General features: G+C 28.3%; 1 protein-coding gene across 1 annotated transcript; it reads right to left on the minus strand.

Annotated features, from left to right (window-relative positions):
- Nucleotides 1–3570: 3570 nt before the first annotated feature.
- LOC111302390 (G-type lectin S-receptor-like serine/threonine-protein kinase LECRK3) lies at nt 3571–6465 on the minus strand. Its single transcript, XM_022898316.2, has one exon. The coding sequence runs from the start codon at nt 6288–6290 to the stop codon at nt 3876–3878; it is 2415 nt and encodes an 804-aa protein (XP_022754051.2). The 5' UTR covers nt 6291–6465; the 3' UTR covers nt 3571–3875.
- Nucleotides 6466–14753: the final 8288 nt, after the last annotated feature.

The following is a 14753-nucleotide window of genomic DNA, read 5'->3' on the forward strand; positions in this document are numbered from 1 at the left end:
CCAAGGGTCAAAGTTTCTCTTTTTTCTTCTTTTTAAGAAACCACATTTTGTTATTGGATCAAGATCAATAAAAGGTCTAATGGTCCATATTATTCACTGCAAATGTTGGATTTTTATATCCTTCAAACACATGAAAAGACCATTTTACCTCTAATACAAAGTTTTTGGTATTTAAGCCATTTTCTTAAAAATCAATGTTTCCATGTTTATTTTTGGGATTTTAAAACACTAAAAATCATGAAATTTTATAAAATTGAGATTTGAAAAGTTTGATGAAAATTTGAGCACAAAAAAGTTAAATAACGAAAATACCCCTATAGGAGTATTTTAGTAATTTCACATTTCTTAGGGTACTATTATGATTTCAAATACACCAAAAATCATGAAATATTATGAAATTAAGATTTGAAAAGTTTTATGAAAATCTAGCTCGGAAAGGTTAAATTACGAAAATATCTCTTATAGGGGATTTTGGTAATTTCATACTTTTCAAGTTATAGCTGTGATTTCAAATGCACAAAAAATCATGAAATATTATAAAATTAAAATTTGAAAGTTTCATGAAAATTTGAGCTCGAAAATGTTAAATTACAAAAATATCTTTTATAGGGGTATTTTGATAATTTTGTATTTCCTCTAATGCAATAAAAATTTTTAGTGTTTTAAAAATCACCAAATTTAATTTTAAACTACATTGACAATTAGACATTGAACTTTAAAGATTAACCCTAGTTTTATTTATTTCAACCAAGTTTTTATATAATTTTAACCAGAGTTGACTTTGGGTTTTACTCATTTCATTTATTCTATATTTTTCATACATCCACGTGCAAAAGTATCATCTATATAAATCCCATATGAAATAGTTTGATAGTAATTATATGGGTATCTTTTTTATTAGGTCTAAATATCGATACATTTTCTGAGCTTTTAAAAAGTTGTAAATGGGCCTAAGTTAATTATGCTAAAATATTCCAGACAAAATTTGATATCTATAATATATATATATATAGTTTAAATTTATATCTTTCTATCTTTTAAAATTAATCAAATAAATAAAAATATTTAAAAATTATTACTTATCCAAAATTAATTTTCTAACAATTTACATATATATATTTTAAATATATATTTTTATCTTTTAAAATTAATTTTCTAATAATTAGATATATAATTTAAATATATATCTTTTATCTTTTAAAATTGATTTTTTTATAATTTAGATATATATTATTTTAAATTTAAAAATATCAAATTTAGTTTTATCTTAATAAATTTTAGAATAATATTTTATTATTCAGAATTTAATATCTTGACAATTTATATATTTTAAAAATAACTTATTCTTTAACATAATTTTTATTTGATATTTAGTTCTTTACCTTTGTTTTGCACCTCTTTTTCTTTCTGTATTACAAATAGAAAGTTACATAAGTATTTTTTTTTTGTAAGTGTTTACAAAATGTCATTTATTTTTAATTTTGGTTTTTTTTTCCTTTTATAGGTGCTTATTAAAGGTCATTTGTTTTTAACTTTGATTTTTTTTATATATATTACAATGTGTAAAATTATAATAACATTTATTTTTATATTTTGTAGATGCTGCAAGTAGATCTTTTATTTTTACCTTTAATTTTTCGCTCAATCATATAATTTTTTTTTCTTTCAATTCAATCTTAATTTTTACTTTTTTACCATCATTTTAAATGTACTTATAACCAACTATGGTAATGTATTTTCTTTTTTGATAAAAAATAGAAATTAATTATTATGAAAAATCCACCAAACAAAATTCCATAAACACACAGTTTAGACTATATACATGCCTAAATTTTTCAATAAGATTCAATTTTATGTTTTGGCACTACACTTGCACAATTTCTAATTTTATAGTATTTATCCTCTAAATAAAAATATTTAAAAAATATTAATTATTCAAAATTAATTTTTTAATAATTTAAATATATATAATCTAATATATATCTTTTTATCACATAAAATTAAGTTTTTAATAATTTTATGCTATTCATCAAATAAATAAAAAAATTCAAAAATTATTAGTTATCCAAAATTAATTTTCAAATAATTTAGATATATATAATCTGAATATATATATATATATTTTTTTATCTTTTAAAATTAATTTTTAATAATTTAGATATCTATCCTTTTATATTTAAAATATCAAATTTAATTTTATCTTAATAGATTTTATAATAATCTTTTATTATTAAAAAAAATTTAATCTCTGGATAATTTATATAATATATATCTTTTAAAATAAGTCATTATTTAACATAATATTTATTTGGTGTTGAGTTCTCCACTTTTATTTGCACCTACTTTTCTTCATGTATTACAAAGTGTAAATTATATAGATATTTTTTTTTCTCTTGTAGGTATTTACTATAGGTCATTTGTCTTTAAATTTGGTTCTTTTTTTTTGTTTAAATATATAGTACAAAGTTTATAGTTATAGTAACATTTATTCTTAAATTTTATAGGTATTGTATATAGGCATTTTATTTTTATTTTTTATTTGTTATTTAATCAGCTCAATTCAGCTTAACTTTTACTCTTTTTTTTTCAAATTTTGTAAATCTGCTTAATTATAACCCATCCATGACAATGTCTTTTATTATTATTATTATTATTATTATTATTATTATTATTATTATGATATACAAACAAACAGAAAATAAAATAAACTCAATAAATTTGTTTTAGTATCAAGGTGGGTAGGTCACTTGCTATTTGTTAGAGCATAGATTAAATTTACTAAAAAAAAAAGATTTTCAATAATGATAGAATTAAAACAATGCTAAAAATAACTAAGATATTCAACTTTTTAATTTCAATTTTCTCTCTTAGGTTAGAGTTAGAGTTGTTATTTTATTCTTAGAATTTTGATATTATCATTCCGCTTTTGCAATATGAGTTAAGTTATAAATTAGGTGATCTATACGATTTTATACTATTCTTTTTATTGTATTACATTTTTTTGTGTATAATTAAATTTTTACCTTATCACAGTAAATTTTCTCTGTTTGTTTCTAAATTTTGGTAAATATAAATATATATAATATATTATTGTAGATAAAAATTATGTAAAGTGAAGACATGTTATCTTTTTAAAATACTGTGCAAAGTAAAGACATGTTTTTTTTCTTAACTTTTTTTTTAATTTTATTTTTTTATGACAAATTAATTAAATATATAAAAATTTTCTGTGTTATAAATTTTAAAAATTTCAATATAATTTTAAAAAATATTAATTTATGTATATTAAATAAATAAAATTATTTCTTGAGTTATAAATACAAATAGATAGATCAATGTGAACGGGTCATATTTATTTATATTTCTTTTTTGCACAATCATATTTATTGATATCGGTAGGCAGATGGCATCATGGAAGAAAGTTACCGAGACAATTATTGCAGGGTAGTCTTTGCTTGGTGTTTGGATAGAAATGAAAGGATAGCAATACTGCAAGCTAGATCAAGTTCCCAGCAGGAAAATGAGATCAATCACATCAGATAAAGCCTACACCACATAAAAATGAAGATTTTATTTTGGTTTCTTATGCTATAGGCTTGTTCCTCATTACACCGCTAATCTCAGGTCTCACGACAGCAGGGTATTATTGTATAGAGGAAAGTGATTAATGTAGCTGGACCATACTAGTTTATAAAAAGTTATTACTATAGAATTCTGGTACTTCAATACATAATGCTCCCTTTGATAGAAGCGAAAACCTAAATGAACAACTTATTTTAATTAAAAGTCTTAAAAAAAAAAAAAAAAAAAACTTGGGTACAGTTTAGACATGAAAGAAAATTGAGGATGCTTCAGATCACTTCAAAAGCAGAGTTTCAAGCAGTAATAGCATACGGACATGGACATGGTGGAATGGGCACTTCTAAAACTCCTTCAAGCATCTGTGTGACCATTCTCATGGTAGGTCTCAGGGACGGATCTTCTTGAATACACCATATGGCAACTTGCACAAACCTCTCTACTTTTCCTCTGTCATTCAAGGCATCAGTGTCATTTTCAACCAGTGCATCCAATGTGCCTTCGCAGTAGCAGTCATAAGCCCAGTCAGTTAAAATTGCTCTCTCTTCTACACTGCTCTCCATATCTACGCTTCTTCGGCAACACGTGAGTTCTAGCAGCAGCACTCCAAAGCTATAGACATCAACCTTCACAGTTATTGGCAAGTTCCTAAACCATTCTGGTGCCACGTATCCTTTTGTTCCTCGAATAAGAGTATTGGTGTGGCTCTGATTCGACAACAAAAGCTTTGCCAATCCAAAGTCAGAAATCTTTGCATTGCAATGCTCATCTAGCAGAATGTTCTGAGGCTTTATATCACAGTGAATAATCTGTGTGCTGCATTCTTCATGTAAATAGAGGAGTCCTCTTGCAATCCCAAAAGCAATTTGAGTTCTTTGGCTCCAACTGGGTCTTGGGTCACCGAAGAGGAAGCTTGCTACACTGCCATTGCTCAAATATTCATAAACGAGTAACCTATTATCTCCTTCATCACAGAATCCAAGCAGTCGTACTAGGTTCTTGTGATGGGTTTGACCGATTGCATTCACTTCAGCCTTGAATTCCTTGTCAGAATCATGTATCAGTGTGTTCAATCTTTTCACAGCAACCTGAATGACATAATTTCTATGTAGTGCCCCTTTGTAAACAATGCCAAAAGCTCCCCTTCCTATTTCTTCTTTGAACTCGTTTGTAGCATACACAAGCTCTTTGTAAGTAAAAGAACGCAAATTTGTTTCCATGACACCTTTATTCTGGGGTAATGTTTTGAGTTTCTTTTGGTAGATGAAGTAAAATCCCAGACAAATTGCAGCAACCAAAATGCAATTGAAGAACACAGAGCTACCTAGAAGTACTGATAATGCAAGGATCAAAGTTTCCCGGTTCGTCTTCTTCTTCATTCCTGGATTTGGAAAATAAGGACCATCGGGAGGTGAATCAACTTTCCTAATTTTGAGAAGAGCCTTTCCCCCATTAAGACCGGGATCAACTCTTCCATTTGACAGTGGTAGCTTCTTCTTCCAACACTTATCACCTAGTCTAAAAATGGCAACAGCGCACATACAATCATGCAAGCAAGATTCTCTGCACTTGTCTTCAGTGAAAGGCTCCAAGAGTGCATAATCAGCTAGTGGCCAGTCAACATTAGTAAGCACTTCAAACTCATACAAGTCTTCCATAGAAGCTGGCTCTTTTTCACAGCTCTGAGTGAAGTTAGGCTTGCAACTGCCATAGTTGTCATTTGGATCGACTAACGTATATCCCCCTGGACATCCGCAAATTGGCCTTCTCTCGGCGTTGAGATTGCAGATACTGTTGAAACCACATGCACCGCTACCTGAATTGACCAAACTTGCTGTGCAAATATTATCTGGCTCAGACCAAACGGTAGTCCAACTTGAATTCCCAGTGGAAGTCTTAGGGTGAGAGTACAGTGTGAAAATTCCATCGAAATCGAGGGTTGCTCTGTAATAAACGTCTTTAGCTGAGCCTGTTATTCTCGGGGTTAGAAGGTATCTTTCTTCATTCTCTCTCAAAACAAACAAGTAGCCTGACTCATTGAAGACCAGTTGGAAACCAGGACTGGATGAATTTGAATCCCCAGCAGTGCCACTTTCGTAATAAGGCTCGTTAGCATGGTCACTGGGCAAGTTTATGGTAGTAAGAACAAGATTGCCATCTGACTGCAAAACCATCCGGAACCTCCCCTTGGCAAAGTTGGTCTCTGATTGGCGAGAAGAAAGGGCTACTCCCTTATCCAGTTTCTGCGTTGGCAAAACAGTATCAGCTGGATTTTTGAAGCTCTCCCAAAGTATAGAATTACTTCCTAAAAGCATCAAATTTCCATTATCATCCAAAACACCGCTATTAACAACCCCATTCCAGGTCTCAGTTTTCCATAGCTCTTCACCTTGAGGGCTATTAAGTACAAACCCTCTGTCAGCTGTCAGCTGTAATCTTGATCCCCTTGGCGCAGGGCTGTCTCCATTTGCATACCAAACTAGAGTTTTGTCCGGTATCTTATTATACCAGATAGCAAGCAAGAAGAGATTTTTGTTGCTGTTGAGTTGATAAAAACCAAAGGCAAAATCTCCTGAAGGAGAAATCCATGTAGAGGAGTTTTCAGCAGCAGAGATAGAAGCACCTATCGTTACATTACCAACAGTTTGAGCATCGGAAGAAGCAGGTAGCAGAAATAGAAAGGAAAAGAGAGGAAAGAAAGCCAAAGCCATTGTAGGAATCAAGGGGTTGGATATTCATAAAATGACTGATAAAGGAGCTTATAACTAAACAAGTTTTTTGGATTTTTTTTTTTTTTTTTGGGTGCTATACAAGTTTTTTAGAGTTTTAAGTCAAGAGAAAGTCTTCCCTTCTGTCATAGACTTGCAGAAAGGGGAAAGGCTGGTAAAAAGCCCCTCAACATTTTTGCTTCCTTTATGTGTTTAACCTTCCATTGAAGTGGTGCATTGACCACTTGCTAAATTTACAGTTCAACTATAGAAGCCATGGGACAAAAAAGCAAAAAAATCCACAATAAAAAGACTGTAATAATGTAGCCGAAGTTTTAACCCTCAAAAATTTTGGCAATTTCAGTACTCATATAGTATTAGTTTAACTTAATTGAATTGACTGAGTTGAAAGAGCTATGCTTCAAAAATAATTGAATAACTTTAAGAATTTTGCTAATTAGTTAGGAAAAAAGGATAGATTTTGCATTTCGATTACATGAAAAATTATTTTGGTTGAAAGCAAAACCAATAATATTTCTAATAACAAGCAAAGCATCCCAACCATAGGCTGGATTCTATCAAATTTCAAATATCAGTCTAAGATTTCATCAATAATTTGTTACATAGCAAAACCTTTGTCAAATTAGGTAATATATGTTGATAATTAGATGAGTTAGTATTTGATATATTGTTAGTATAATTTTTTAATTTTATAAGTGAGATTAAAAAATTAACATATATTTTATAATTTTTAATTAATTTTTTTAAAACATATTTTAACAACTATATATTACTTTACTAATTTCATTTACAGAATTTAAAAATTCTTTTGACAATAAATAAAATAGTTTCTCTAGCGGGATTAGCTCTGATTAGTATAATCAAAACTACAATTTGACCAAGTCTTTCAAAATTTAATTCAGCATTTATCAATGTTCTAACATAAGTGGGCCAACATTTGTTTTATAGATTTAAGTCTCACTCAATCAAAGAAGTTTTTGTTTCAATAAGAACATAAAGTCTTCCATGAGAGGGACGTGGAAAAAGAAGTGTACGTGTAAAATGAATATGAAAATGGGTGGTTGAAAAGGTCGACCAGGCTTTTTAAAAATGTTATCGAAGGAAACAACCAGTCAAAACCAAACAATAACTAAGCTAAGGTCTAATATGTTAACCGCATATGATTGCGTTAAGTTCGGTTCTAGAAAACAATTTCAGTTAACTTATAGTTTACGATTTTTTAAAAATCAAATTCAAATATTTATCGAATCGAACCAAATTAAAAATTTTTATTAATATATATACTTATATCTAGTAATAAATACATATATTTATTTTATAAAAAATAATATAAAATTAAAAAATTATAATTTATCTCGATTTAAATTTAAGAACATTTTAAAGAGAAAATTCTCATTCTATTAATTACATTGTTCATTCTGCATCGCATTAAGAGTGGAATTGGATGTCTGCTAAAATGATAAGTTTCGTGATATGGAAGTTTGATCATTAGATATAAAAATATAGTCGTCACTATTATTTTTTTAAATATAATTGACTATCTAATTTAATATATTATATTTAAAAAAACTTTAAACTTAATTTAAGTTTTTTAAAAGAAATAGGTTTTAGTCTATAAAATAAATTTATATTTGGAAATACGATTATGTGTGAGATATATGTTGACATCTTTTAACATACATACAAAAGATATGTAGATATTCAATTTTATCTTAAATATTTTATCTTTTCCTTTTGGATTTGTTTCCATAATTGTACCTCAATTATTAATTTTTTAGACTCATTAACAGTCTATTTTTAAATGTTAAAAAATAAGACATTTTGTATAAGCCCAAATAACAATTAAATTATCCAAAAAAAAAAGCTTGAAATAAATGTCTCATTTTAAAGCCCAAATACAACCTAATGTAAACCATTAAAAATAACCCAAAATTTGACTTAATTAAAAACTCAATATAACCCCAATGGGTAAAACCCACAACCAAAATAAAGCCAAAAAATAATAATAAAGCTTAAAAAAATTATGAGAGCCCAAATGAATGAAAGAAGTCTAAAATTAACTTAAAAAAAAAAGTCCAAGTTGGCCATAAATCATGGCTAAGGCTCTAAAGTATGGGCTTCTTCTTTAAGCCCAAGACATGACAAAAATTGAGATCATTAGGTTAGCCTTGCTTGGAGGTAAAAACCATTAGAATAAAACAAAAAAAGAAGAAAACTTATGAAAAAAGGGCATGATGTGTGAATGTAAAGAATGATGCAAAAAAAAAAAAATTGGCATGGATGCATAGCATTGCATGAGGTATGAACATGTGAAAAAAGAATGGAAACTGCATTTAGGCCATTATGTGAAAAGGAAATAATGGCTTGAGTCGTGGCTTGGGATTGTGGCATGAAAAAAAAAACTGAGATTGAATAGAAAAAAAGGATAAGACGTGGAAGGCATAAAAAGATGAAGAAAACATAACAAAAAAAGGTGAGAAACCAAGAAAAAGTGAAAAAAAGGAAAAAGCAAGTAACAAAACAAAATAGAAAAAAAAAGCTTGTAAGCAACATAGAAAAAAATGAAAAAAGAGAAGAAAAAATGAGGCAGCATAAGGCATAAAGAAATGTAAGGAGTGCCAGCCAAATTGCAAGAACCAAAACCAAAAGAAAAAAACACTGGGCGATAAGCAAACAACAACAAAAATGAGAAAAAAAAAAGAAGAATGGGTGTCAACAAAGGACCGAGAAAAACTAAAAGCATTCAATAAGGAAAACTAGCAATAAGCGTGAACCAAAAAAAAAAAATAGCAAGAAATTTTTAAACAAGACAGAAAAGAGGAACAGCAAAAAAAAGGGTGGATGCAAGATGCCTAAACCAGAAAAACCAATAACAAAAAAATGAAAAAAAAAAACCAAAACAAAAAAATAAAAAGATCGTAATCCTTTTTTTTTTCCTTTTCTTTTTAAATGCATAGGTTGGTTTGATATATATGGTTAGAGTTTTTCTTTCTTAGGTTTTTGATATGTTAGAGGTTTTGGTTTTAGTTTTATTTTTCTTCTTCTGCTTATCAAAAGTCTTAAGATTGTTCCAAGTTGTTTTTTTTTCTTTTTTTTTTTGGCTTAAAGAATGAAAGTGTATAACAGGATTTAAATAGCGACCGCAATTATATTTTTGGTTGCATCGTGTTTATTACATTTTTTATATAATAGATATAATTGCAATCATCGAGTCATGAATTTTTTTAATTTTGCACAATTTGTTATAAAATATAATAATTATAATTATAGCCATAAAAACTATTATTTAATGATTTTTAAAATAGTTTATGATACTATATTTTTATATTTTTAAAAATATTATTCATAATTTTAGTTAGATTATAATAAAACATTCATATTTGGTTTTGCAATAAAATTTTTGCGTGAGACAAGTTCATATTCAATATTAATTCTAAACAAATCAAGATATTAACAAAACATAATATGTTAAATACCAAGCATCTATATTTAATAAAATTACAAACTTACAAATATAATAATTTCAAATTCTATCAACTATAACTATTGATATATATTTCAAAATTTACCACATGGTAGAATGATGAGAAGGATCAAATTCTCTATTTTTACTTTGAGAGTCAAGTTGACTCAATCCCCATACATGTGACTTTTGTTCTTGATACATTTGAGGTAGAAGATCTATTTGAGGATGATACATTTTTAGTGAGGGATACATTTATGGTAAATGATACATTTGAGGTAGAAGATACATTTGTAGTGGATAATAACCATATAAAGGTGGATAACCATAAAGAGGTTAAAAATTAGGTTATTTCGGTTAATAGTAATGTACTTGAATACCAACAAATGATTCACTATACTTAAAGTTACTAGAATTTGGTCTCCTACCTAAAGATGAAGAACTTCTAAAAATATCATAGTGATGCTTCTTGGCTTTTCCTTTTGATTGAACTGTATGTGCACTTTGACTCACACTAGATTCAATAGATGGATTCACTTAGTACTCTACCATGGTAATGAAAAGTCCACCAGTAGCAACAAACCCTAGTTCTTTTCCAAGTGGGTTGTAAGGTTGATTTGCAACCATATTACCACCAAAATTGGCACCATCACCATTAACATCACCATTATCTAGACTTAAACCTCCACCATCATCACTTTGACTTGGTGTTAGACTTGAACTTAAATGAGATACATTCCTTATTTGAGATTGGCATTATTGTTTAACATTCATTTCATTGTCAGAATTATCTATAGGTAACCAATTAGAGTTTTGATCATCTAACAAAGGATTTCTTTCTCTTGCAGTCATTCTGTTAGTAAATCATCATCTTCAAAAATATGGTCAAGGCTAATAGGATTAAAAGTATTTTTTATCTCATCAATGCTTATTCTTTTTTTATGTCTCATCCTCAGCCTCATATTGTAATAGGTATATATAAGTTTTTAAAGTTTTTCAAGCTTCAATCTGTTTCTTACTTTGGTATGAATATACCTAAATGTGCTCCCGTTACATTCATAATTTGTTGTAGATTCTATTTGACTAAGTACTTTGATTGCTAGTTTTTGTAATTCAAAAACACAAGTGCCATATATCATCCACCACTCAACTGTATAAAACTATTTAAATTAAATTTGAATATGCTAGTTAATTAAATAATAAAAATAAATTATAATTATTTAATTTACTAATTATCTGGATTCATTTGCTTTCAAGCTCTTTGTGCCGTGGAGTGCAAAATGTTTCATACTTGTCTTGAAATAATAGCAACTACATTTTTGAAAATACAATAATAAATGCATAAATAAAAAATAATTTTATTTTTAATACATAAAATAAATGTCAAAGTTATAAAATAGTATTAAATACTAACATGATTAGACATTCTGATTTGAGTATTTATATAAGGTTCTAATCTTTCAATAACTGATTTGAGTACCGTCTAATGTCTTTTTAAGTATATTTGTAGAATGCCCCACTCCAAATTGAAATTATGGATTTAGATAGTATCTAAACATAATTCATAATAATATTAAATTAAAGTAATAAAAAATAAATAGATAAAAAATTTAAGCATAAAAAATATACATATTTTTTAAATACAATCTATATTCTTGGTTTACTTACTAGCTGAATGTAAGTTAAAACGCATGAAACTCCATCTGTTATCAATAATCTTTTCATATTTAGCAAAATAATGACAAATTTGCTTAATTGCTTATTTAGCTCTATCCATAGCCTTGTAAATAAATATCATATTATTGGTTTTTCATCACCATCCATAAAGCGTAACACTTTTACCAAAGGCTTATAAACTTTTATTATATCACTTGTTTTTTCAAAAAATCTTTTTCCAAAATGATTTTTTTGGCTTTATAAGCAGGCTTTGATTTTTGTTGTCCCCATTTTGATTCTTTAAATTTTTATATATTCATTAATAATTTTTAGAGTAATATATTTTAAATTAATATTTTAAATAATGATATCATAAAAATATGCTAGATTTAAATAGTTGTACTAATTACTAAGTACTAACTTTTGAATTGAATATCTCTCTCAAACCTTGCTTTTGCCTCATTATTTCTTCTGACTATATAAAATGAGTGGCAAATCAAGTAAGAGTAGGATGAAGTATTTGCATCCCTTGTGTATATTTTTTCATCAAATTAAAAGTCCAAATGTGATTGTATATAAAACAAGTCACTTTTTTTGCATCATCTAAAACCTTTGCCACATTTTTTTCTTGCCAATATCCTTAAGGCACAAGTCCAAACAATGAGTTGAATATGCTGTCCAATACAAATGTTGTCTCTTCTCTATTAGTCTTTTTCTTACAACCTTAAGTGCTACTTCATTATCAATGACTATTTGAACAATTTATTTTTCCTCAATTTCTTTCACAACTTCATCCAATAATCAGTAGTAAAAGTTTGCATCTCTACTACGAATACTTGAGACACCTATAGATTTCCAAAAAAGTCCTTTTACTACAGTAAACAAACAAATTAATGATATGCATTTGATTCAAACTGTTGGTCCAACTATCACCCATCAAGGTGGCACCCAATTCATTCCAATGAGCTTTTAATCCATTAACTCATTCATGAATTTGTTAATACTTAGACTCCAAATACACATCTGAGACCTTATAAGGTGTTAAAAGTTTCACATGTTGGCCAATTTCTACTGCCATAGAAATTAAATTATGCAACCATGGAGAGTTTGCTAACTGAAAAAAAAGTTGATCATATATCACAAAATTTTGATACTGATTCACCCATATTCCTTCTTAATGTCTTTAAAAATGAATCACTTATTTTTGATTGCTTTGAACTCTTACTTCTAACTAATTCAAGTATAGCACCTCTTAATGAAAATTTAGACTCACTTGGAGTTGATTTCCTTTTTCTTTGCACAAAATATTCAACAACTGAGCCATGAGAACTTCGTCCCTTTTCATGTATGTTACTCCAACCACCAGTTTTTTGTCTGAATTCTTATCTTCTGTGCCACTCATGTTATGATTGGATATTATCTCGCATGGCTTGTCTAGTAGCGATGTCTTCATCAATAAAACCTTCATAGTCATAGTTTTCCCCTCTTAATTGTGATAAGAATTCATCCTTTCTCTTTTTGTTCTCAACTTTCTTTGATTTGCTTTCTTCAAGGAGTTTCATCATGTTTTCTCTTACTATACCTATTAACAATAAAGTTAAGAAAAAGGAAACAATTAGTTGCACATGCTTATGTAATTTTATAATTTTTATTGAGGAATTAATAATAATATTTTTAAAAGAATTATAAAAACATATCATACTAGTAATATTGGGGCATGGTGCAACATTGCTAATTTTTTAAGTAATGTGTTCCTTGAAACGCGTTATTCCTCCATTTATAATTTTACCACAAAGTTTGCATAAAACATTTTTTTTTTATATTTGGCACATGTGTTTCAAAATGCCAACCTATATCATCACTTTGGCGTGCCTTCAACTCCTTTGCTTAGAAACTCTTCACGTGATGGCATGTTTGCTATTTTGTATAAAAGCAAAATAAATTTATATTTAGAAATATTAATGTTACTTATTTCATCATTAAAAATTGAATCTACGTTAAATTTTGTAATTTTTAATTTTAAAAGTAATAGATCGTAAAATGGTAAATTTGTTAAGTAACTTAATCTTTTTTATGTTGTTAGCTTTTTAGGTGAGATGATGATCCAAGGGAGAGGGTGAATTGCCAAATTATTCCTAAATAATGATTTCAATATAGTTGAATGGAAATTAAAACAATAAACACTTTTGATGGAAATATAATGCAAACAATAACAATTAATAAACCTAAAATCAAATACAAACAATAATAAATTGTAAGGAGATAGGGATAGAGGAATCAAACACAATGATTTATAAAGGTTCGGTCCTCTCCACAAGGCACTTACGTCTTCTCTTCTTGGTTGTCCACACCAAGGCTTCAATCCACTATTCTTGAAATGAAAATACAACCTATCTTTTTCTTTCTAAGGCTTAAGATAGAAACCTCTACCCTTTGTAGTATTTTACCCAATATCACTACAAAGCTTTCAAGAGGATACCTCACCTCTTATTCTCTTCCACCCTTGTATATCAAAGGTAATTTTGCAAACAATAGAATAACCTCTCTAAGGCTAAGTGTTTGCTAAGTTTAAGTACAAGAAAATGATGAATGAACAACAAATATAATTTGGATACAATAAATACAAAGATATAGACTTTGAAGCTCTAAAAACTCTTGATTCTTTGAGAGAATGAAAATATGGCTTATTGGCTCTTGCTCTCTTAATTCGTCTATCTTCTTGGTGTGTTGGGGTGGCCAATTTATAGAGAAATTAAAAAAGTAGCCGTTGGTGTGCTTGCACCCAGAACTAATCGATCCCTTGCTTGAGGGGATCAATTGGTTCATGTTTTGAACCATTTTTCACTTGAAAAGAGCCTAACTGATCGATCCCTTTTTGTAGAGGATCGATTGGTTAATGGGGTGATCGATCCCCTATGTGGGGGGATCAATCCCTTTTTTGGATTTTCAGTCTTGGGAGCATTCTGTTTGAAAAAGCAATTGATCTTGTCTATGTTGGGTGGTAGTCTCCCGTTTTACACTCTACTTACTAATTTGATCATATCTCGAGTTATACAAATTCAAATTGTAAACCATTTAAAGGTTTAGAAACTAGACTTAAAGGGCTTTCTATATAAAGTTCATCACCTAATTCATTGAGTATGAATTATAGTGAATTTTCAAAGTTACCCCTTATGCAATTTTTCTGGCAATTGCAGAGTGTCTAGTAAAAATTCAAAATCTTTTCTTAAAAAATTTGGTTTTTGATTTTTTTTAATCTATTAGAAAGTAGACTCAAAAAGCTTTCCAAACATATAAAATTCAGATATTAAAACTTTGTGAATTAA

This window comes from Durio zibethinus, chromosome 15, assembly GCF_047325235.1.
Source record: "Durio zibethinus cultivar Kanyao isolate XHJ-2024 chromosome 15, ASM4732523v1, whole genome shotgun sequence".
Taxonomy (NCBI): domain Eukaryota; kingdom Viridiplantae; phylum Streptophyta; class Magnoliopsida; order Malvales; family Malvaceae; genus Durio; species Durio zibethinus.

Excerpts from the sequence above, each read along its gene's own strand:
- LOC111302390 (XM_022898316.2), bottom strand. The coding sequence starts at position 6,290 with ATGGCTTTGGCTTTCTTTCCTCTCTTTTCCTTTCTATTTCTGCTACCT.